The sequence below is a fragment of the Magnolia sinica genome, chromosome 15, assembly GCF_029962835.1.
Source record: "Magnolia sinica isolate HGM2019 chromosome 15, MsV1, whole genome shotgun sequence".
NCBI classification, from domain to species: domain Eukaryota; kingdom Viridiplantae; phylum Streptophyta; class Magnoliopsida; order Magnoliales; family Magnoliaceae; genus Magnolia; species Magnolia sinica.
Window position 1 is genome coordinate 4,002,548 of NC_080587.1, and position 26,492 is coordinate 4,029,039.

The 26,492-nt window shown below is 37.5% G+C and overlaps 2 protein-coding genes across 2 annotated transcripts in view; both read left to right on the top strand.

Annotated features, from left to right (window-relative positions):
* Positions 1-26,492, top strand: part of LOC131228094 (uncharacterized 38.1 kDa protein-like) — a 112,409-nt gene that overhangs the window by 18,036 nt on the left and 67,881 nt on the right. The window lies entirely within an intron of this gene.
* Positions 2,285-26,314, top strand: LOC131228095 (uncharacterized). The gene is made up of 3 exons (XM_058223926.1): positions 2,285-2,402; positions 25,680-25,822; positions 26,213-26,314. The coding sequence occupies exons 1-3, from the start codon at positions 2,285-2,287 to the stop codon at positions 26,312-26,314; spliced, it is 363 nt and encodes a 120-aa protein (XP_058079909.1).

Genomic DNA, 26,492 nt, shown 5'->3' on the forward strand with positions numbered 1-26,492 from the left:
TCAAACGTCTGCTATGTTGGCACATGTGTCTTAACCTCTCTTTCTTTTTTCCCATACATATGGCCTACGCAATGATTGAACCATCCTAATTATTGGGCCACAAAACATATAATGTAGGTAGAGCTGAGCATCAAGTCGAACGGTGTTAGGGCTGACTTAATTCAACCTGGTTTTGAAATATACCCGACCCGAACTCGACCTAACTCGGTACCAAGTCCAGCATGCCTGACCCAATCTAAGTCCAGGTCCAACTTGGACTAACCCGGACTGAGTCCGACCCGATCAAAAATACCGAGTCAGGTCAAGTCAACACCGAGTTGGGTTGGGTGTGGCAGATATCAGCGGGCTGAAATCACAGCTCATAACCTAAGTGCCTACCGGAATTGTATCTTCTCCAACGGCTATACAGCATCTCAAATATAAAATGTCAAATCTGAATTATTTTTTTATATGTATAAGTCTGGTTTTGGATCCAGTCAAGCCAGTACCGAAACGGATTTCGAGTTGAGTCGAGTCGAGTTGCTGGGTGACCCGAACTCGACTCGGTTTGAGTTCGGATTTGATGAATGAAGTGCTTTAGTGAGTCTAACCCTTAACCCAAAACAATCCATCCACACAAGAACCACTGGCCTCTAATAGAAAAGTGGGGCCCACCTGTATTAGTCCAGCAATTGATCCACGACCATCTAGCCCATCCTATTGCTAACCCAAGTGCTTAAGCCCAACCATAAACCACAACATAATCTCAACATTCATAGTGTGGCCCACTGTGGATTGGTCAATCAAAGTGAGAGGCCCAGCAGATGAATGGTCCAGATCATCTTTGAAATTACATAGGCCGGCTAATTAACTGGGCTTTAATTAATAGTCCATGCACAGAGAACACCAATAAATTTGTGGGCACACCTTTCCCAACATCTAAACGGTTGGCGAGAATCTCACAATCACTTCAAAATGAATATTTCTGAATACCAATTTTCTGAAATGATTGGGAAATGCATGCACATCAACTCCTCAATGCATGCTATAAGCAGATGATCTTTCTTCCCCATAAAATGTATAATTGCTTACCTTGATTTGGAGGTGGGCCACATAGCCGAGGAGAATCCCAAGAAGGACCCCAATCACGTAGTAGCATCCGATGTTCACGTATGCCACGACGCTTTGCCAACCAGCACCAATTGCTACTCCTGCTCACAAAATGCAAGTAGATGATCATGATCATGATCTCAACCATACAATGATGGTGGTGTTGATGATGGGAAAAAATGACAACATGGGCCACATTGTGCTAGCCCAAGCCCAACCCACTTTTAATTAGGCCTAAAAGTAAGGTCCAAATAGGCCCAATGAAATAGGATCTTTGATTTCAACAACTATCCCACCCATTAGCATCATCAAGGGCTGAGTTTTCTGGTTCAGATTGGGGTTCAATAGAAAAATCTGCAAAACCCAAGTATAGGGCTGTTGATGCACCGGGCTCGGGATAGGCAAAATGAAAATTTTGATTAGGCTCAACTCAACAGTTCAAAATCTGGGTTGAAGGCAGCTCTAGGCCCGGCCCATTTACGGCTTTACGAGGGCACCGCTCTCACCCATTTGTTAATTGGATTACTAAATCAGGCCAATATCTGTCCTATGGTGATCATTGTTGAAAGACTCGTTGACTCGGATGGACGCGGACTGCGTCCTATCCTGCCTGTCTCTAGCTATGAGCGGGTAGATCTGTGAGGCAGGCCCACCATGATGTATCTATTTATCCATGCAGATCATTTTAAGGTATGTGCACAAAAATGAGGTAGATCCAACGCTCAAGTGGACCACACCAAATAATAATCTATCAGGTGGACCAACCCTATATGGAAAAGACGGACGATTTAAATAAAATTGCCAAAATATCTTATGTTAGATATGTGTAGTGCAACTGATGATGGACGGGCTTGATTGGGTTTGGTTCTTAAAAACCTGGATCTGATCGTGTTTGGGTACCCATTGGGTCTTTGGATCTAAGTTTGGAGTTGGCTTTGGGACAGTTAAGAGCATTTACATGATTGGACCTACCTGCTGGATGGATTAGATCTCACACAAGCATGCCGCTTTGGCGGATGCATGATGTGTAAACAGACTCTCTTACATGTGTGCAGCATAGGGAACCTCAGTTCTTACTAGAATAATCAATACATGGTGGACGTGATGAGTGGGTAGGCATGTGAGATCATTTGAAACCTCACGAGTTCCAATGTTAAGACGCTGAATATTTGTAGAATACTGTGTTGAGGTAATAATGTCTGGCAATTATATTGTGTCGAAGGATGCCCTCCGAAAACTCTGGAGGTTGGCTTATCCTGATCGAGAACTCCCATCTCTTAAGTCGGAGCTTTGGAAGGAGATGGGTTGGCAAGGTCCTGACCCATCAACAGATTTCAGGTGGGTTGGCATGCATGTGAGGATTTTCTTTGGGTAAAACTAGAGGGTTGCAACAAAATGGTGTCTATTTTTTTTTTTTCTTAACTACACAATAGTATGAGTGAGGTCCACTTTTCTGTGTTCCAGATTGTTTATCTAGTTGGTCCCATCAGGGATGGACCATAAGCCAAAAATATCTTCCACCTGACCATCTTCTTTCCAACTCCAGGCCTTCAAATGGAAAGGTCAGTTAATGGTCCACTTTCAACAGGAAACAATCCATGGATCACATGGCTAAGAATTTCTAATGGGGGAAGATTCTTGGGATATGACTCATACATTGTGGACGGACTCCATCCTGTGAACAATTTCAATCATGGAATGGTTGGCCCAATTGTAAATTCTTGGTCAAGCAAAAATACACCATTTTACTTGACCAAAATTGTATGTTTCCTCACATATCAATGCCAAAAGTGAATGAGCTGAGGCATGCTTTTCTTTATTCCCAGTAATGTGGATAGTGTTGAGTTTCCTTTCAGGGGTGGTGGATTTATATCACTGGAGCTTTTTCGCTAAGAAGTATCCGGTTTGTCCCCTTACCTTGTCTCTCCTTTTATTATTTTTTCTTTTCTATAAGCATAATTTTTAAATTGTGAATTCATACATTGGGCCCAAATGAGCCCACCCATATCAACAAAGGTTGTTGGACCGAGGGTCCGGCATGGATTGCACATGGCCCCAATAAGCACACCCTGATTAATTAGAGACCCAAATAAGGGCCGAGAAAATTGATGGTAAGGCCAGTTCTGTTCTTACCATCCATTTTGCCTGCCCTCAATTGTATGGTTGTGATTATCTGGTCGTGATTATTCTTGGTTCATGTGCATCTACACTGGGTTCTTATCCAACATGGTTGTGGATTGTAGCCCTCTTGGATGCAACCTTTATCGTGATAAAATCATCAACTTGGTTGTTTTGGTTTTTTTTTTTTTTTTTTTTTTTTTTTTAAAAAACTTATCGAGTTTTGTGGGGTGTTTGGAGCATGATATTGTGGAAAAATCAATAGATTTCCTCCATTGATATAGAAACCAGTTCAAGCCTAATTAGATACCATTTATGTCCTTCTGGCGGTCTGGTGTGTAGGGAAGTGCGGAAGGTGAGCGCTTAAGATCTGACGGTCTACACGAGTTTTGGAACTCTCACAAAGCAGAAGATTGACTCTCTAATAGTCCGCCTATCTACTACTGGAGCAGATGGATCTATTCACACCTCTGATCCTACGGTATAAGTGGCTCCGGATCGCGATCTATGGATTAGATCGTCCCAAGGACAAGCCAAAATGGACAGACTACTGTGCACACTATATCTCTCTCCTTATACTCTCGGTATTTCTTATAGTATATTTAAGAGAGAAGTGCATCCTTTCATAGGAAAGAACGAGAGATTGGATGAGACCAGATAATCCGGTCTTATCCCTATCTCCCATCTAAAATCAAATTCAAAGATGAATTTAAAATCTCAACAGAAAGGAAAAGGTGGGAAGAAGTTTAAACATATGAGACCCACCCACTAATGATCGCTCACGAGTGGGCCCCACTGGCCTACGTTTAGCATCTCTCACTCAATCACATTATGGGATAGGCATAAAAATTTGTCCATTTAACTCGCCTAATAACAATCAAAGACCAAACATCGCGATCAAAAGAATTAGAGGCGTGGGACCAGCTGGATCACCGTAATCTTCTCATAAGTGCTTCAATACTAAGTGATCACCTAACTAGTACTCAATAACTAAAGCTTTACAATGCCTATCCTAGTCCGTATGACCACACCGGATGGAGTTAACTCCCAATCTGGAGCACTCGGCCAACATATGCACTTATCTAACTTATCGAGTTATTCTGAAAACTTAATTTTTCACAAACTTCGACTAAAACCAATTTAAAGCAATACTATATATATGCTTTTTAAGAAAAATATTGTTTGCAAAAGTCTAATAAAAACGACTCAATACAGCTGGCAGATAAGCCTTCAAGTGCGTATTTATAGTTTTAAAAACTTGTTGTAGCTGTCACGGGATCTTCCCCATGTAGATGTGTAATTTGAAATCAATCAAGCCGCTTTCCTAGCATAACCAAGTCTGGCCAAGCAAGGATCTTTCGTCATAGTACACTAAAGTAGCGACACTCAATCTCATCCTCGTATACACAAGGGGAGGATAACTAAGGACACAAAAAAATCTCAACAGAAATGAAAAGACCGAAAGAAGTTTAAACATATGGGACCCACCTACTAGTGATTGCTCACGAGTGGGCCCCACTGGCCTACATCTAACATGGTGGACGGTTTAGGAAGAGAGAAATAGCAAATGTTTTAGAAATGAATCGCATTCAGCTCTATCCCTTCTTCGAATAGTCAATCACCTCATTATTCAATGGGTGTCTAGTGTAAACAAGCTAAAAGGATGTAATCTTTTGTATCTTGGAGTCTAGTTGGCTCGCTGTCTCAGCGGCCCCAGCCCATTGTTTTGTGTTTTCCCATTTTCTCATCCGTTTTTCCTTCTTTTAATTCAAATTGCGTTACCCTTCCAAAAAGAAAAAGGAAAAGAAAAGAAAAAAAAGATACCATTTATGTCACATGAAGGGCAGTATTCATTTTTATCCAATATTCATCCAAACACAATTAGATCTAACACACTAGCAACCATGAAAACGTGATTTTTAAGGCAATGTTTGTTGGGCAGGATTAATTAGGTCCCGAGTCTCAACATATGTACAGTATTTGATGAGGTTCCCAGTTCGTGGGCTCCACGGTTCAGTGAATCTAGATTTTGGGGGCCACTATGGATAAGGGATGGCCCAAAAATCTCCCACATTGGAAGATCCTATCTCTATTATTGGTGGATTACAAGTAGATATTAAGAAAAGAAAAGAAAAAATACAGCAATAGTATGCATTCAACGAGGAAAGGCCAAAGATCAAAAGAGCAGATGATAGTAGATTTTTGGGGTGTACCCCATCCAAAGTGGGGCCCATCAGATCAAATGTGTATTTGGGGGCTCCAGAAAAACGTGCATTTACTGATGTTCAGGACCCTAAAATGCAGACTACCTCATTTTCTTCTGTTCTGAACAAGTAGAATATATCTTTGACCAGAGTATTTATTTTATGTTGACGTGTGCTTTATTTGGGACAAGCAGAGCGGTTGGGGTGATCTAGGCCATTGGTCCAATTGGCCCTGGGATGGCTGGGTAGGGGAGCTGTCAAGTGATATATAGGGGCGTTAGTGCTTATAGCAGCCAGCTTAAAAAAGGCTAGCGAGCAATAGCTACTTATTTCATAGCAGCCACCTGAAAAACAGACGGCCTCCCGCATGCACCGTCAATAGTAATGGTGCCCGGAGGACCATGGCCCCAAAATTATTGTTGGATTGAGGCCTGCAAATAGTTGTTCTGCTACCCACTTGCACCTTGTCAACATGAAGAGTTACGTGCATCATGTGTGCCAACCTGGCGAGTGCTTTGTGCAAAAATCATCCGGTCCATTTATCAGGTGGACCAACCCTATATGGAACGGATGGATGGTCCACCTTCACCTTGTCAACACTTGCACGCATCACATGTGCCAACCTGGCAAGTGCTGTGTGCAAAAATCATCTGGTCCATTTATCAGGTGGACCACCCCTATATGGAACGGATGGATGGTCCACCCTCACCTTGTCAACAATTACATGCACCACACGTGCCAACCTGGCAAGTGCTATGTGCAAAAACCATCTGGTCCACCTGATAGGTGGACCACCCCTACATGGAAAAGATGGACGGTTTAAATAAAATTGCCAAAACATCTTATGTTAGATATGTGTAGTGCAACTGATGATGGACGGGCCTGATTCTTGGATATAGCATTTCCAAAGGGGAGGCCACCTAATGCAGCCCTTGGATGTGCAACACATTCTAGATTGGCATGCATACTGTGGGGGTAAAGGTGTCACTACGCCAAAACTGCGAAAAAAGGACGGTTTAAAACCGTCTCAAATGATCAAAAAGGACGGTCATGGACCGTCGCAAGGGCCGTCAAATTTTGACGTGTCGTATTACTTAAAGGACGGTCGAAAACCGTCATTTTTATTGACAAAAAAAAAGACGGTCATGGACCGTCCTAAAAAAGGACGGTCGTGAACCGTCCTTTTAAAGGACGGTCTCGGACCGTCTCTTGTAAGCCTTCAAAGGACGGTCATGGACCGTCCTTAAAAAAGACGGTCCTAGACCGTCTCTTATGGGCCTTCAAAGGACGGCCGTAGACCGTCCTTTTAAAGGACGGTCATGGACAGTCCTTAAAAAGGACTGTCGTAGACCGTCTCTGATAAGCCTTCAAAGGACGGCCATAGACCGTTCTTAAAAAGGACGGTCATGGACCGTCCTTAAAAAGGACTGCCATGGACCGTCTCTTATGGGCCTTTAAAGGACGGCCATAGACCGTCCTTAAAAAGGACTGTCATGGACCGTCCTTTTTATCAGGGCCAATATACACCTGTTACAATATATTTCATCGTATTCTTCCTAATATACACCTGTTATATAATATATTTCATCATATTCACATTCACATCCATCTAAACAACCCAAATTACGTAAATCCAACACAAACTACATTCATCCAAACATAAACTACATCCATCCAAACACAAGCAATCTTATCCACATTACATTCATCCACACATAAATACATATAAGTTTAACATCATAAATAAAAAAAGAAAAAAAAATCAGCAACAATTTTCTTTTTGTCTTTCACCTGAAAAAAAAATATTAAACCAACAAAACATTATAATTCAGAATCATGAAAAATTACATAAACTTCTTCCAAAAAAGTGGGCACTTTTTAAAAATAAAACTGATCATTAAAATAGGTTTAGGTTTTAGGTTTAGGTTTAGGTTTAGGATTAGGTTTTAGGTTGTAGGTTATAGGTTAAGGTTTAGGTTATAGGTTTTGGTTTAGGTTTAGGTTTAGGCTTAGGTTATAGGTTTAGGTTTAGGCTTAGGTTTTAGTTATAGGTTATAGTATATAGGTTATAGCTTTAGGGAATTGAGAATAGGTTAGGGTTAAGGTTTAGGTTTAGGAAATCGGGTCCAAGTTTGGGATCAGGTTTAGGTTTGGGTTATCAAGTTTAGGTTTAAGTTTAGGTTAGGGAGTTGAGATTAGGATTAGGTGTAGGTTTAGGTTCAAGGATTTGAGAATATATTTCGATTTTAGGTTTAGGTTTAGGTTTTAAGCTTATGTTTAGGTTATAGGTTTAGGTTATAAGTGCAAGTAATAGGTTAAGGTTTATGTTAGGTTTAGGTTATAGGTTATAGGTTTAAGTTTAGGTTTAGGTTAAGGTTATAGGTTTAAGTTTAGGTTTAGGTTAAGGTTATAGGTTTAGGTTATGGTTTAGGTTTAGGTTTAGGTTATATTAGGATTAGGTGTAGCTTTAGGTTTAGGGATTTGAGAATACATTTAGGTTTTGGGTTTAGGTTTAGGTTATAGGTTATAGGTTTAAGTTTAGGTTTAGGTTAAGGTTATAGGTTATAGGTTATAGGTTTAGGTTTAGGTTTAGGTTTAGGTTATGGTTTAGGTTATAAGAAGTTTAGGGAATCGAATAGGTTAATGTTTTAGGTTTAGGAAATCGGGATCGGGTTCGGGATCGGGTTTAGGTTTAGGTTAAGGAATTGAGATTAGGATTAGGTGTAGGTTTAGGTTTAAGGATTTGAAAATACACTTAGGTTATAGGTTTAGGTTTAGGTTTAGGTTATAAATTTAGGTTTAGGTTAGGTTATAGGTTAAGGTTTAGGGAATTGAGAACAGGTTGAGGTTTAGGTTTAGGAAATCGGGTTCGGGTTCAGGATCAGGTTTAGGTTAGGGAGTTGAGATTAGGATTAGGTGTAGGTTTAGGTTTAGGAATTTGAGAATACATTTAGGTTTTAGGTTTATGTTTAGGTTATAGGTTATAGGTTTAAGTTAAGGTATAGGTTTAGGTTTCGGTTTAGGTTATAAGCTATAGGTTTAGCGAATTGAGAATAGGTTAAGGTTTAGGTTTAGGAAATCGGATTCGGGATTTGAGAATAGGTTTAGGTTATATGTTTTGGTTAAAGTTATATGTTAAGGTTAAGGTTATAGGTTTAGGTTTAGGTTAGGTTATAGGTTTTTGGTTAAGGTTTAGGTTATAGTTATAGGTTTTGGGATTTGAGAATAGGTTTAGGTTATAAGTATAGGTTTAGGTTAGGTTATACGTTAAGGTTTAGGTTTAGGAAATCGGGTTCGGGTTCAGGATCGGGTTTAGGTTTGGGTTTTCAAGTTTAGGTTTAAGTTTAGGTTAGGGAGTTGAGATTAGGATTAGGTGTAGGTTTAGGTTTAGGGATTTGAGAATACATTACGTTTTAGGTTTAGGTTTAGGTTTAGGTTATAGGTTATAGGTTTAGGTTTAGGTTTGGTTTTGGTTTTGATTTAGGTTATAGGTTTTAGGTTTAGATTAAGGTTTAGGGAAAGGTAATAGGTTTTGATTTAGGTTATAGATTTTAGGTTTAAATTTAGGTTTTGATTTATGTTATAGGTTATAGGTTTAGGTTAAGGTTTAGGTTTAGGTTATAGGTTTTGGGATTTGAGAATGGGTTCGAGTTTAGGTTATAGGTTTTGGTTATAGGTTATAGGTTTAGGTTAAGCTTTATGTTTAGGTTATATGTTTTGGGATTTGAGAATGGGTTCGGGTTTAGGTTATAGGTATTGAGATTTGAGAATGGGTTCAGGTTTAGGTTATAAGTTTTGGTTTTGGTTTAGGTTTAGGTTATAGGTTTTTGGATTTGAGAATGGGTTATGGTGTAGGTTTAGGAAATCGGGTTCAGGTTCGGGATTGAGTTTAAGTTTGAGTTTTCAAGTTTATGTTTAGGTTTAGGTTAGGGAGTTGAGATTAGGATTAGGTGTAGGTTTAGCTTTAGGGAATTGAGTTTAGCTTATAGGTTTAGGGAAAGCTTAGGTTTAGGTTATAGGTTTTGGGATTTGGGAATAGTTTTAGGTTATAAGTATAGGTTTAGGTTAGGTTATAGGTTAAGGTTTAGGGATATGAGTTTAGGCTATAGGTTTAGGTTTAGGTCTAGGTTTAGGTTTAGGGAATTGAGTTTAGGTTATAGGTTTAGGGAAAGGTTAGGTTTAGGTTATAGGTTTTGGGATTTGAGAATAGTTTTATATTATAAATATAGGTTTAGGTTAGGTTATAAGTTAAGGTTTAGGGATTTGAGTTTAGGTTATAGGATTAGGTTTAGTTTTAGCGATTTGAGTTTAGGTTATAGGTTTAGGTTCAGGTTTTAGGTTTTAGGTTTAGGTTTAAGTTTAGGTTCAGGTTTGGGTTTTGGGATTTAGTTTTGATTATATGTTTTGGTTTAGATTATAGATTATAGGTTTACGTTTTAGGTTTTGGTTTTAGGTTTAGGTTTGGTTTAGGTTATAGGTTTTGATTTAGGTTATAAGTTAACGGTTTAGGTTATGGGTTTTTGGATTTGAGAATGGGTTCGGGTTTAGACTATAGGTTTTGGCTTTGGTTTAGGTTATAGGTTTTGGTTTAGGTTATAGGTTTAGGTTTAGGTTTAGGTTTAGATTATGGGTTATAGGATTTGAGAATGCGTTCGGGTTTAGGATATAGGTTTTGGTTTTGGTTATATGTTTTGATTTAGGTTTAGGTTATAGGTTTAGGTTTTAGGTTAAGGTTATAGGTTTAGGTTAAGGTTTAGGTTTAGGTTAAGGTTATAGGTATAGGTTAAGGTTTAGGTTTAGGTTATAAGGTATAGGTTTAGGGAATTGAGAATATGTTAAGGTTAAGGTTTAGGTTCGGGTTCGGGATTGGGTTTATGTTTGGGTTTTCAAGTTTAGGTATAGGTTTAGGTTAGGGAGTTAAGATTAGGATTAAGTGTAGGTTTAGGTTTAGGGATTTGAGAATACATTTAGGTTTTAGGTTTAGGTTTAGGTTATAGGTTATAGGTTTAGGTTTAAGTTTAGGTTTAGGTTTAGGTCATAAGCTATAGGTTTAGGAAATTGAGAATATGTTAATGTTTAGGTTTAGGAAATTGGGTACGGGTTCGGGATCGGGTTTAGGTTTGGGTTTTCAAGTTTAAGTTTAGTTTAGGTTAAGGATTTGAGATTAGTATTAGGTGTAGGTTTAGGTTTAGGGATTTGAGAATACATTTAGGTTTTAAGTTTAGGTTTAGGTTTAGGTTATAGGTTATTGGTTTAGGTTAAAGTTTAAGTTTAGGTTTAGGTTTAGATTTAGGTTATAAGCTATAGGTTTAGGGAATTGAGAATAGGTTAAGGTTTAGGTTTAGGAAATCGGGTTCAGGTTCGGGATCGGGTTTAGGTTTGAATTTTCAAGTTTAGGTTTAAGTTTAGGTTAGGGAGTTGAGATTAGGATTAGGTGTAGGTTTAGGTTTAGGGATTTGAGAATATATTAGGTTTTATGTTTAGGTTTAGGTTATATGTTATAGGTTTAGGTTTAGGTTTAGGTATAGGTTATAAGCTATAGGTTTAGGGAATTGAGAATAGGTTAAGGTTTAGGTTTAGGAAATCAGGTTCGGATTCGAGATCGGGTTTAGGTTTGGGTTTTCAAGTTTAGGTTTAGGCTAGGGAGTTGAGATTAGGATTAGGTGTAGGTTTAGGTTTAGGGATTTGAGAATACATTTAGGTGTTAGGTTTAGGTTTAGATTATAGGTTACAGGTTTAGGTTTAGGTTTAGGTTTAGGTTAAGGTTATAGGTTATAGGTTTAGGTTTAGGTTTAGGTTATAAGATATAAGTTTAGGGAATTGAGAATAGGTTAAGGTTTAGGATTAGGAAATTGGGTTCGGATTCGGGATCGGGTTTTGGTTTGGGTTTTCAAGTTTAAGTTTAGGTTTAGGTTAGGGAGTTGAATTAGGATTAGGTGTTGGTTTAGGTTTAGGGATTTGAGAATACATTTAGGTTTAGGTTTAAGAAATCGGGTTTGGGTTCGGGATCAGGTTTAGGTTTGGGTTTTCAAGTTTAGGTTTAGGTTTAGGCTAGGGAGTTGAGATTAGGATTATGTGTAGGTTTAGCTTTAGGGATTTGAGAATACATTTAAGTTTTAGGTTTATGTTTAAGTTATATGTTATAGGTTTAGGTTTAGGTTTAGGTTTAGGTTAAGGTATAGGTTTAGGTTATGGTTTAGGTTTAGGAAATCGGGTTCAGGTTCGGGATTGGGTTTAGGTTTAGGTTAGGAAGTTGAGATTAGGATTAGGTGTAGGTTTAGGTTTAGGGATTTAAGAATACATTTAGGTTTTAAGTGTAGGTTACAGGTTTAGGTTTAAGTTATAAGCTATAGGTTTAGGGAATTAAGAATAAGTTAAGGTTTAGGTTTAGAAAATCGGGTTGGGGTTTGGGATCGGGTTTAGGTTTTGGTTTTCAAGTTTAGGTTTAGGTTTAGGTTAGGGAGTTAAGATTAGGATTAGGTGTAGGTTTAGGTTTAGGGATTTCAGAATACATTTAGGTTTTAGGTTTAGGTTTAGGTTATAGGTTACAGGTTTAGGTTTAGGTTTAGGTTTAGGTTAAGGTTTAGGTTTAGGCTTAGGTTTAGGTTATAAGATATAGGTTAGGGAATTGAGAAAAGGTTAAGGTTTAAGTTTAGGAAATCGGGTTCGGGTTCGGGATCGGGTTTAGGTTTGGATTTTCAAGTTTAAGTTTAGGTTTAGGTTAGGGAGTTGAGATTAGGATTAGGTGTAGGTTTAGGTTTAGGGATTTGAGAATACATTTAGGTTTTAGGTTATGTTTAGGTTATAAGTTATAGGTTTAGGTTTATGTTTAGGTATAGGTTTAGGTTTCGGTTTAGGTTATAAGCTATAGGTTTAGGGAATTGAGAACAGGTTAAGGTTTAGGTTTAGGAAATCAGGTTTAGGTTTTGGTTTTCAAGTTTAGGTTTAGGATTAGGTTAGGGAGTTGAGATTAGGATTAGGTGTAGGTTTAGGTTATAGATTTAGGTTTGGTTAGGTTATAGGTTAAGGTTTAGGGAATTGAGAATAGGTTGATGTTGAGGTTTAGGAAATCGGGTTCGGGTTCAGGATCAGGTTTAGGTTTGGGTTTTCAAGTTTAGGTTTAGGTTTAGGTTAGGGAGTTGAGATTAGGATTAGGTGTAGGTTTAGGTTTAGGGATTTGAGAATACATTTAGGTTTTAAGTTTATGTTTAGGTTATAGGTTATAGGTTTAGGTTTAGGTTTAGGTTTAGGTTTAGGTTTAGGTTATAAGCTATAGGTTTAGGGAATTGAGAATAGGTTAAGGTTTAAGTTTAGGAAATCGGGTTCGGGTTCGGGATCGGGTTTAGGTTTGGGTTTTCAAGTTTAGGTTTAGGTTTAGGTTAAGGAGTTGAGATTAGGATTAGGTGTAGGTTTAGGTTTAGGGATTTGAGAATACATTTAGGTTTTGGGTTTATGTTTAGGTTATAGGTTACAGGTTTAAGTTTAGGTTTACGTTAAGGTTATAGGTTATAGGTTTAGGTTTAGGTTTAGGTTATGGTTTAGGTTATAAGATATAGGTTTAGGGAATTGAGAATAGGTTAATGTTTAGGTTTAGGAAATCAGGATGGGGTTCGGGATCGGGTTTAGGTTTAGGTTAAGGAGTTGAGAATAGGATTAGGTGTAGGTTTAGGTTTAAGGATTTGAGAATACACTTAGGTTATAGGTTTAGGTTTAGGTTATAGATTTAGGTTTAGGTTAGGTTATATGTTAAGGTTTAGGGAATTGAGAATAGGTTGAGGTTTCGGTTTAGGAAATCGGGTTCGGGTTCAGGATCAGGTTTAGGTTTGGGTTTTCAAGTTTAGGTTTAGGTTTAGGTTAGGGAGTTGAGATTAGGATTAGGTTTAGGAATTTGAGAATACATTTAGGTTTTAGGTTTATGTTTAGGTTATAGGTTATATGTTTAGGTTAAGGTATAGGTTTAGGTTTCGGTTTAGGTTATAAGCTATAGGTTTAGCGAATTGAGAATAGGTTAAGGTTTAAGTTTAGGAAATCGGGTTCGGGATTTGAGAATAGGTTTAGGTTATATGTTTTGGTTGAAGTTATATGTTAAGGTTAAGGTTATAGGTTTAGGTTTAAGTTTAGGTTATAGGTTTTGGGATTTGAGAATGGGTTCGAGTTTAGGTTATAGGTTTTAGTTATAGGTTAAGGTTTTAGGTCATAGGTTTTGGTTTAGGTTAAGGGTATGGTCCCTGCAAATACAGATATAAACACGGCCATCCGACGCAAATGCCAGGCCCTTCCAATGCTGTCCATAAAAAATGGACAGCTTCATCATGGTCATAATAGCGGTTCCCTCTTTCCAGGGAACCCCGCTCTTCCGAATAGCTCCGACGCACATCCGGGTCTGCTCCATCAATTTCGAGTTAATACATAAACATGGCCTGTCCAAATGGTCAGGCCCCTCCAATGCTGTCCATAGGAAATGGACAGCTTCATCATGGTCATAACAACAGTTCCCACCTTCCAGGGACCACCGCTCAACATCCGGATAGCTCCGACGCACATCCGGGTCTGCTCTATCAATTTCGAGTTAATACATAAATATGGCCTGTCCAAATGGTCAGGCCACTCCAATGCTGTCCATAGGAAATGGACAGCTTCATCATGGTCATAACAGCGGTTCCCACCTTCCAGGGACCCCCGCTCAACATCCGGATAGCTCCGACGCACATCCGGGTCTGCTCCATCAATTTCGAGCTAATATATTTAAAAACAATATAATTATATCTAAAAACATCTGGATACCTGGGGAAGGCATCCCATATTCGTATTGTTGGTTACTCATCCCTTTGTCTATAAGCCACAATCGACCAACACTTTCTATCGCTACCTGTACTCTGAAACCAACACAAATATAACTGGGAAACAATATAAGGAATAAAAAAATGAATTTACCTTTTAAAAAAAAGGATAAAATAAATTTATAGAGCTTTAAAGAAATGGGAATTAGTCGTCAAAATATATCTAACAATGATTTCCTAAGTACTATTGAAACATGGATTTCATTTTTGGAGTTCTTGTTTGGAAATACCCCTTTTTCCGTTCACTTTTGCTACTCTTATATATCCTCAAAGGATTGAAAAGTTTTTTTTATATATATATAAAAAAAAGGGGCCTAAATATCATTTCCCAAGAAAAGAGGGCCGACTTCTTTTACAATTCACCCCCAGGAAAACAATAGTGATTGGTTATGGATTTAGGTTTTAGGTTATACGTTACAGGTTAAGGTTTAGGTTATAGGTAAGGTTTAGGTTATAGGTTAAGGTTTAGGTTTAGGTTATAGGTTTTGGGATTTGAAAATAGGTTTAGGTTATAAGTATAGGTTTAGGTTAATGTTGTATGTTATAAGTTTATGTTAATGTTGTAGGTTATAGGTTTAGGTTATAGGTTTAGGTTTAGGTTTAAGTTAAGGTTTAGGTTTAGGTTATAAGCTATAGCTTTAGGGAATTGAGAATAGGTTAAGGTTAGGTTTAGGAAATCGGGTTCGGGTTCAGGATCGGGATCGGGTTTAGGTTTGGGTTTAGGTTTTAGGTTCTAGGTTTAGGTTATAGGTTTAGGTTTAGGTTTAGGTTTAGGTTATAGGTTTAGGGATTTGATAATAGGTTTAGGTTATAGGTTTAGGGATTTGATAATAGGTTTAGGTTATAGGTATAGGTTTAGGTTTAGGTTAGGTTATAGGTTATAGGTTTAGGTTAAGGTTATAGGTTTAGGTTTAGGTTAGGTTATAGGTTTAGGTTTATTTTAGGTTTAGGAATTCGAGTTCAGGTTCGGATTCGGGTCATATGTTTGGGTTAAGGTGTAGGTTTAAGTTAAGTGAATTAAGTTTAAGTTATAGGTTTAGGTTTAGGTTTAGGAGTTGAGATTAGGATTAGGTGTAAGTTTAGCTTTAAGGATTTGAGAATACATTTATGTATGTCTACAATGAGACCTGGAATAAGCTGAATAGACATGCACAAGTAAGTTTTGCTTGTTTTAATGTTCCTCTAGAAGTATGTGAATTGGAATAGATAACCCCTCTCCCTGCCCACCCTGGGGAATAAGCTCCATTTTTATGTACACTTGTACGAAGTTTCTCTTTATAGAAGCTTACAAAAAAAGGAACTTTTCTCCAGAGATGCCACATAGTAACAAGTAGTCTCATACATTCTTCCCATTCTCCTATGTATCACCAATGCTACATCTACATGTCAGGAGTTATTCTTTATCTCTGATATATTTCCATGACAAATAAATACTGAGTAGTGACAGTGAATGCATATGTTAAAAATAAAAAATAAAAAAAATCAAAGATCGTAAGGGGTCATTTGGCTCCTTGGAAAAGTACCCACCTCAAAATAGAATCTAAGTAGGGATAAATTCCTGTGATTGGGATTGGGAAAGCCTAGAAACGATTTCTAGTTAGAAATTCCAGCATTTTGCATTTTAAAAAAAAAATAAAATTCCTAGCCACAAGTTCAATTGGAAATTCCAAGCAACTGTATTCCTTCCCAACTGTCACTTCTTTGAAATTTTTTTTATATAAATAGGTACCCACACCATAGAATTCCTTTCAATTCTTTCCCAGTATCCAAACAAATTTTATAGATTCAACAACATCACATTTCCCATGCCCAAATGTGACAAAATGAATCTTTCTCCAAGGATTTGGCTTCCTACAAAATGAAGTCTTTATGCCCTTTGAAGAAAAAAGTTTTGCATTCATACAAAAATGCCACTGAATAGTATATACAATATCAAATTTCAAGATTTATATTTTCAGTAAGCAAGTGATACTGAGAAGAAATCTTTACCTGAGAATGCATATAGCTCATTCCTTGAGTAAAAGAACCCTGATGAGTAATCTAGCAAATTCATTTACCACCGAAACATTCAGAAGACATTATGACAAGCTCATGCAAATAACACTCAAACATACTATAACCATGTGATGTGAACATCACAATAAATAAATAATAATAATAGACACTGCAACCACATCCTTTTTGCCAAATCCATCGCCAACCTTGGTAGGTCCTTTAGTATCACCCTATCAAAAGTTCCACTTGAAGAAATATATATATATATATATATATATATATATATATATATATATATATATAACCTAAAGCATATACCCAAACCTATGTATAACCAAAAAAGACGATATAAATTTTGGTTACCTCTAGCTGCAATGGTAAATCCATCCCTAAGAATCAATATAAAAGAAAACAAAAGGGTGTCAGTTTAAACTCCTAAAACCTCAAAATGCATGTAAATTTTACCAATTAAAAAAAAAATGAAGACCAATATTACTGCTCTTCTCCATTAAAAAATAACATCAGACTTCTTCCCATTGCACACAGGACCATTGGCTATATATTAATTGCAATCGATCATCAATAGGGCAATCAACAAAAAGAAAAAAATAATAATATAGAGACTAAATGTAAAAGATTATGGACAAACAGCCATTTGTTGTGTCACCAAGAGCATGGACATGGAAGCCATGGAGCCCAGGTTTAAGACCATAGAGGCTTCCGGTCACTGTAGTTGGGACATGTCCTTCCTAAGTGAAGTACACAGTGCCACTAACTCCCTCCTTGCTATTAAGAACAGCAACAGCCTTCACAATTGTTATATGTGATCTCAAAAATCTTAATCCTTGATATACTTTCCCTAACTGGATATTCTCCATCTGATGACCAAACAAATTCCAATGCTGAACCAAAGGATCTATTTCTCTAGGCCAAAGCTGTGTATATATAATGTATTCTCCATCCCCACAAACCATAACAAACCTCCCATTTGGGTTGTGTTATAAGCTCTGGATAAGAAATATATAATCAGAACAACAACACAGTCACCCAATCAATATATATTGTCCAGAAACCATAGACATACTGCAATTCAAAAAGTATCAACAAGCATTTACATCAGTTACAAAACCAGAAAGCAAAGATAAGTTGGCATGTAGCCTTTCTAGTATCTAGAGTATTTCTATTCTACCAGCTAGGAGTTCCCTTTTTCAAGAGAAAAATCACTCAAGAGAAAAATAAAGTTCACTTTCTCATCAACAGCATTTGTAAGTTACAGTTGACATAGACCCAAAACACATCTCCATCTTCTATGGTTCTAACGCAATTTTTCCAAACCATCTAATCTAATCTCAACTCTTTTTTTATTAAGGATATCTAATCTCAACTCTTGAAAGGACTGTTAAAACAATCTCTCTCTCTTTTCTTGCAATAAACCAAGAATAAACTGCTTTACACAGTTAAAAGGACTCCTAACTGATACCTTGGCTTTCAGATATCAAGACTAGTTAAACTTGTGACTTAAGTTTCACCATTGTTATGTGTCCCTCCTAAGTGAAGTACACAGTACCATTGTTTCACCTCTAATGGGGGAAGCACCATTAGAGGTGAAACAGGGCTGAGTCCAGCAGGTCAGTGGACTGATTTTGAGACCCAAGAGGTTATTGTTTGGACATGGCATCCTTACCTATATTGATGATGATGGGGTCCATGATGAAGAGGAGATGTTTATAACCTAGGTCTGGTTGAAGCATTTCTTCAAACATGTAGGGGGCCATGTTCTGAAAGTGTACGTGACACAATTGAGAATATTAGTTGAAGCATTTCTTCAAACATGTAGGAGGCCGTGGACAGCAGTGTACATGGCTGTCGCTGCCATGGCTGCTGCCCAATTTCTGGCCATCAAAATGGGAAAATAGAGAGAAAGAGAAAGTACCTTCAAGTGCCTCAAAGAGAACGAGCTATGGTCCTTGATGCTCACCGTTGAGAAAGAGAGAGTACCCTCGATCCGTTGGAATGATCTTCGGATCAGATGCTGGACATCCAAACCAAAAAAAAAAAAAAAAGATGCAGGACATCAATTTTCTTGGCCGTTAACCACTGACCATTGATTAGGGTCCTTGATTGCTTACCGTTGATGACCACATCCGTAGGTTGTCGACCCTACTCGATCTGTTGCTCTAGATCTGATCTAAGAACCCGATAATGAGAAGAAAGGAAGAGAAATAAAAGAGAGAATGAGATGTGGAGGTAAGATGGGAGATTGAATATCTGAATCCAAGATAGGAGAAGCGCACGAGAAGAAAGAGATGAAAAAGCCATGGCGCGCGCTCGTCAAAAGAGGAAATCCCTCTTCTGAAATGAGATATTACTTTCAAATCCGTAGATTGTGAGTTTTCCATACTTTAATACATTAACTGCATTAATAACCATACGTTTAAGGGACTATTTACTGGACGATTAAGATAGTTTTTATATAATAAAAATATAAATATTAATCATTAATTACTAGATCCATTATTTATATGGTCTGGATTACTCTATATCATTGTCACTATTATCATGAATGAGTCACCACTATTTTAAATCAAACACAAATTTCACAGCAAAATAAAAACGTCACTTGTGCTTTGGATCTGGTGGGGCTCTATGGGCCCCACCATGATATATATGTTTCAATCCTCGCCGTACATCCATTTCTAAATATAATTTTAGGATTGATCCTAAACAAAGAGCTTGATATATATCTTGAGTGGACCACACCACAGGAAAACAGTATAAATTGAACGTCCACCATTAAAATCAAGACTTTTACTATGAAATTTGTGGTTAGGCTACGGATCTTATCAGTTGGAAATGGGGAAAATGTTTTGTACGGCCGAGTTCATGGGAGCTTCCCACGAGGTCGATCTGTGTGGGCCCCACTGTGATGCATGCCGACCATCAACACCGTGCATTTAATGGGTCCCCTTTAAATTATGGGATATCCCAAAAATCAGCCGTATACGGAACTTAGGTGGGCCATAACATCTAAAGTCATTTGAAGAAATGCCTAAAACATATAAAATCACTTGGTGGGGCCCACTTAAAAATTTGATGCATATGAAACTTGGTCTAACTCCTCGTCCAAGTGGGACACACATAATGGATGGGCTAGATTTGTGAACCACATCTCGGTGGTCCCAACAAATGATTATGAATATTTTAATGGAGGGTAACCCCTCTCAACTTTTGTACATGGTGTGGCCCAAAAAAGTCATAGATTGACTTGATTTTTAAGCCCCAGGCCCACCATTGAATGGTGCATCTGACTGATTGGGTAGATGTTTGACACCCATCACAGTGGGGCCCATACAGTTCGACCTTATGAGAAGTTCTCATGAGCTTGACCGCATGGAACGTTTTCCCATATATATATATATATAATAAATTATAAAATTAGTATATATCCATTACTAAAATCTTCTTAAGGCCCACTGTACTATTTATTTGACATCCAATATGTTGATTAGGTCATACAAGGTCAGATGAAGGGGAAAAGCAAAAATCAGTTTGATCCAAAACTTTTATGGCCTCAAAATGTTTTTTAATGGTTGACGCTCATTTAACACTGTTTCCTAGAATGTGGTCCACTTAAGATTTGGATATATCTCATTTTGGTCTCATATGGTAAAATTATCTATAAAAATATATGGACGGCCTAGATGAAACACATACATCATGGTGGGGGCCACAGAGCACTGACCACCAACCATTGGTTGGTGTTAGGAGAGTAGTCAATCCGTTCCCAAGCCTACTCAGTAAATCCTATGGGACCCACCATGATTTATTTATTTTATCCACTCCATCCATCCATTTTAACATATGATTTTATTACATAAGCTAAAAAATGAAGCCTATAAAAATCTTAAGTGGACCACATCATAGGAAATAATATAAACTGAATGTCTACCATTGAAAATTTTTGGGAGGCCACTGAAGTTTTGGATCAAGTTGATATTTTCGTTTTCCCTTCATTTATGTATTTGTGATCTATTGAATAGGTTGGATGACAAATAAAAATCACTGTAGGCCATAGGAAGATTTCAGCGGTGGAAATCATTATTCCCACTGTTTCCTGTGGTATGGTCCACTTGAGCTTTGGATATGCTTTAATTTTGGGCTCAACCACTAAAATGATCTAAAAAATTGGATTGGCAGTATGGAAATACCCCTTCTTGTTCTAAATCCATGATGTTAAACTTCCCAATTAGATTTGTTGTTGAAAACAAGACAACTCTATCATCTTCACTCATTACTTCCTTTCCCAACTCGACCAGATTGATATCAAAATGTCTGCCAGGAAAGAAGGAACTAGTCTAATCATAGAACAACATTAAAACCAAAAAAAAAAAAAACCAGATACCATGTATGGGTGGATGTCAATTACTAACAAAATGCATGCAATAGGTACATGTTTAGAAAAAAGAAGCCAATTTCATAGAAAGAACAAAATAAAACACATTATGGGACATGAAATACTATTTGTTGGCATTATATTTCACAACATCTAATAAGCACTTCATACATTACTTGAAGTTTAGTACCTAATGATAAAGAACATTTCTTTCCATGAATTCATTATCTCTCTCTTTTAATTTTTTTAACTTTTTATTACAATAATAACTACCTAAAATCATGGCGTTTTCTCAAGATAGAAGTCTAATCCATGTCAACTTGTGCACCTGTTAGGACAAGTAATTCAAACAACATCCTGCAACACATTTAAATGCCTAATCAATCTCACTCCAGTCTTATATATTGAATGCCTAATGTATAGTCTCTTAAATTGGTACAAACCATACCTGAATTGAGTGTAATGAATCTACATCTCTTCTACTATTGAGTGTAATGAATCTACTCGAAGAACCCTATCCAGGAGCTCTGGTCGATCGATAGAAATCAAGCTTGTGCTCTATTTTCTTTCCAACTGCTGTCATCTGAAGACTTCTCAATAGGGGAAGAACTCCAAACAGGAGATCTTGTTGGTTGATTCAACTCATCTTGTCCTTTGTCTTCATTCCAACCACCAATATATGAAGATCTCTCCATATGGGTACCCTTTAGGTTCTGACTACCCCAGACAGAATTAGATTGACCATGCATCTTGTCCTTATCCCAAACATGTGGTTTGGCAGATGAATCATTCGGTTGGTTCCAACAATTTACATCTTGGGATTTAGCATCTTGATCACCCTCTCATTTCTTACATCATTTGATTTCTAACCTCGCCAGGGAGTAGATTGATCAGATTAAACGGGCTGCTTCATTCCTTACTTCTTTTTCATCAACATTTGCACCTAGACATTCATTGCTTACTTCTTTTTTCACTAGAAATAGTGCTTACCAAATGGAGGAAATCATACGCATCTGTTACAACATCTAAATTTGATGCCACCTAGCAAAAAAGAAGAAAGAAGGTGATTCATATTTATGCTTATGAAACAAAGTCTAATAATTTACACAGCAGGTTATTAAACTAATAAATTCTAAGAAAAATAGCAAGTGTCAAGATCTATGGCATAAAAAATATAATCGTTGCATGAATTAACAATCAAACAACAATGGTAAAGGAAAGAAAACTAACTTCTTTCTTGCTCCACATAATTTGGAAAGGTGTTCCTGTGCCAATGGCGACATGTTTACCCCAATAACATGATGCAACTATACTAGATAGTGAATCTGTGTGACACCTTTTAGCTGCTCTCTCAAAACATTTAATTGGCCTCTGCATCCATAAAAATTATTAGGATTGACCAAACCCTTACCAATAAAAATTCAGTATGGCACAACGGTAATTCTTCCCTTGAACGTCATGGAATTTAATATCAATAGACATTGGCAAGACTCAACATCAATCCATCTTTACTTTAAACATTGGGCTTTAAATCAAGACTTGTTAGGTTGTTTTGGTTGAGTCATATGCCACATGTACAAGGCAAGGTTAGGCCCGGACCTAGGCTCATGCCAGACCAAATTAAGTTTTAGTATATAAAAGAAGATTAATTCAAATGCATGGCAAAATAGTGATATTTGTGCTTAACCAAGGGCAAGACTGGCTTTTTCAGTTGACTAATTAAGGATCTATTAGTGTAAGCAGCTCCAAGTCATGCATAAAATGAGGTGAAGTTTGGGAAATAGAATAAAAGCAAGAGGTTTCTTTTTTTTTGGAATACATTCTAGATTCCTTCCCATCATATTTAGAGACGACGGCTGATACATGCACATTATTTACTACTTTTTTTTTTGATCAAATATTATGTGTGTCCCACTTGGATGAGGGATCAGACCATGTTTCAACCGCATCTATGTCTGTATTAACTTATAAACAGATTGGATCTCAAATAAACATCGCAGCAGGCCCTAAGAAGGTTTCAATAGTGGGTGTCACTGTCCCACTCTTTTCTATGGTGGGTCCACTTGAACTTTGGATATGCCCCGTCAATCAGATGCATCATTCCATGGTAGGCCACGAGCTTAAAAATAAAGTTAATCCATGACTTGGGTAGGCCACACCACATACTATAGTTGAGAGAGTTACCCTCCCATTAAAACATTCATAATCATTTATTGGGCCCACTTAGACGTGGTTCTTAGATCCAGCCCATTCATTATGTGTGTCCCACTTTGATGAGGAGTCAGACCAAGTTTCATATACATCCAAAACTCATGTGGGCCCCACCAAATGCTTTTATATGTTTTAGGGATGTCTTCACATAGTTTTAGATGCCATGGCCCACCTAAGTCTCGTATATGACTGATTTTTGGACTTAAAGGGGACACATCAAATGCATGGTGTTGATGTTCTACACACATCATGGTGGGGCCCACACAGATTAACCTCATGGGAAGTTCCCATGAGGTATTTCCCATGAGGTGACCTTATAGTACCATTTCACTATTTAGGTAACTCCTTCATGAGTGTTACTCTAACCGTGTAGGGCCCACCTTGATATATTTTATGTATATCGACACCGTCCATATATTTTTCCATCATATTTTAAGATGTGATTTCAAATCACAAGAACTCAATAATCTCAGGTGGGCCATACCAATCAAAACAATGATGAATAACCATTAAAAACCTTTTGAAGGCCATAAAATTTTTAGATCAATTTAATCTTTGTAGTTTAACTTCTTCTAGATCTTTTTTACATTATCAACAAGTTGGATTGTAAATAAACATTACTAAAATCTTACGATGGGTTCTTTATAATTTTTAATGGCAAGGTACTATATTATCATTCTTTCCAATGGTGTGGTCCACTTAAGATTTAAATCTACACAATTTTTTATACTCGGCCCAAAAATGAGTTAGAGAAACGTATGGGCGGCAAGGATATACAACACATCATCAAAATCTTACTTTTGTTATCTAACTTTTCAATTTTTCTTGTCAAAATACAAAATCTAGTTTTCTTTTTTAAAATATATATTTTTTTACATCATCAAAATCTAGTTTCGTTATTTTTTTCACAATTTTGTTTAGTTTCTTAAATTTTCTTTTTCAAAATATCATTTTTTAAATCTCACTTTTGTTATATAACTTTTCAATTTTTATCGTCAAAATACAAAATTTAGTTTTCTTTTTTAAAAAATAAATTTTTTTACATTTTATCAATTTTTTCACAATTTTGTTTAATTTTTTAAATTTTCTTTTTCAAAATGTCATATTTTTATTGATTTTTTTTTTCAAAATTATTAACATTATTCAAAGTTCTTAATTTTCTTTTTCAAAATTTAGATTTTTATAAAATTACAGTTTTTTTTTCAAAATTTAAATTTTTCTTAAACATTGTTAATTATTTTTCTAAGCTTCTCAACTATTTTTTTTTTTGAAATTCATAAATTTTTTGAGCTTTTTCATTTTTGACCCGAGCATCTAATAGAGACGGTCTTTGACAGGGCTATAAGACGGTTTAGGACCGTCTCTAATAGAGACGGTCCTTGACAGTCTCTAATAGAGACGGTCTAGGGCCGTCTCTAATAGAGACAGTCCTTGACCGTCTCTAATAAAGACGGTCTTTGACCGTCCCTAATAAAGACAGTCTTTGACAGGGCTGTAAGACGGCTAAGGACCGTCTCTAATAGAGACGGTCTTTGACAGTCTCAGATTGCAAGTAAAAGACGGCCAATGACCGTCTCTAATGCAGACGGCCAATGACCGTCTCAGAGGACCGCATATAAGACGGTCAAGGACCGTCTCTAATGCGGACGGCCAATGACCGTCTCGAATGACCCATATAAGACGGTCAATGACCGTCTTAAATGACTTGTGGACATTCAAAATTTTAAGACAATATTAAGGACGGTCAGGGGCCGTCTAAAATTTTAGAGACGGTTTACAGCCGTCTCTAAAGTGTCTTTAAACCAAGCAATTTTAGAGACGGTCTAGAACCGTCTCTAAATCTGTCCTTTTTTTCCATTTTTCACGTAGTGTGTCTGCGGGGCCGGATTGTGTTGGACAGCAAACGTCTGCAGATAAATGTTGAGAAAAGGAAATGCAGCAACAGTCCACATTCATTGGAAGAAAAGGCCGAGGATCAGATGGCTAGAATTGTCTAATCTGGGAGGGTTTTAGAGCCTGGTGAATCCCAGGTGGGGCCCGCCAGCTCAACAGCCTAGATCACTAGCAATGGACCTCACTTGCGCAAATGCTTTAAGCTGAGTACACCGTGCAGATCCTCGGGTTGAGGACCATATAATTCCTCTGCAGCAAATACTTTAGCCTGTTTGGTTGCCACTTAAAAATGAGTTCATCTCATTTTAGGTAGTTGTAGTTTTGTATTAGAGATCACATTGCTTTTATTGCAAGGTAATCTTGATAACCAGCAATCATGATCTCTAATACATGATTACTATTAAGTAAAATGCAATGAACTCATTTTTAAGTGGCACCCAGACAGGTAGGGCTGTCCAAGGGTCGGGTCCTGTAGTACCTGCACCTGGGTTTACCAGGTTCTGTTCTTGCCAGGTTCGGGTCGTTTTATGTCTGGGTGTGGTTCTTAAAAACCTGGATCTGATCAGGTTTGGATACCCATTGGGTCTATGGATCTAATTTTGGAGTTGGCTTTGGGACAGTTAAGAGCATTTACATGATTGGGCCTACCTGCTGGATGGATTAGATCTCACACAAGCATGCTGCTTTGGTGGGTGCATGATGTGTAACCAATCAACGATCGATATAATAGGGTTGTATCCAAAAAGTGAGACCCAAACCTGGCCTGATTCCTTAATGGGTCCAACAAATTGGACCCAGATCCATTAAAATCGGGTCGGGTTGATTGGTTACCCACAGTTCCTGGTACCATTGACAGCCCTACAAACAGGCCTCTAGTGTTCTTGTGACTATGTTCATTGAAAACGAAAATAACGTGTGATTGGAACTTTCTTGCAGGCAGGCCAACTTCATTGGCAGGGGTTCGCTTTCTAGAGCTGCTTGGAGTGGATGAAATGGCATTCGATAACCTCTACTGTGTGGCATTTCAGATGATGGATGCTCAATGGCTTGCGAAGCGTGCTTCTTATATGGAATTCAATGTAAGCACTGGGACACTCCATTTCATTGACAGTGGCTTCTTATCGGGCATACAAATGGCATACATCTGTATCTATAGATGTCCAAATTGTAGGTCCTATTGTAGATGGAGCATATCCTGGAAATCACATCGATAGGATGAATCTTAACCCTCTTATATCGATCGTTGAATCTATACTGCTGATCATCTCCATTCTATGGCCTCCATTGGATGGTCCACAATTTGGACCGTCTAGATCAGTGCCCACATTAATGGTAGATGAGCCATCACGCCATTTAAGAGATTGTGGAAAGCGTACCTGAGTAACCTAGCCTTGAGGAATTGGGTTCCCTTGAAATTCTGTTTACCTGATTTTTTTCTCTTTGATCATCTGTCTTCCTCATCTTTCTAGGAGGTTTTGAAATCGACACGAACGCAGCTGGAGCGTGAGCTAGCATTGGAAGACGTCTCCAGCATTAAGGATTTGCCGGCTTACAATCTTTTGAACCAATAGCTGGGCCACATTGGTCTTCTACATTTTCTTAGCTTCTTGATTTCTGTAGTTCTCTGTATACGTACGGTATAGAAATTCTCCATCCAAACATGTAAATTCAAGTGCTCAAAATTCTACTTCTGAGAAATCCAATTCACAGTTATAGGAAGTAGTCTGAAGAGTAAATACTATCAAAATG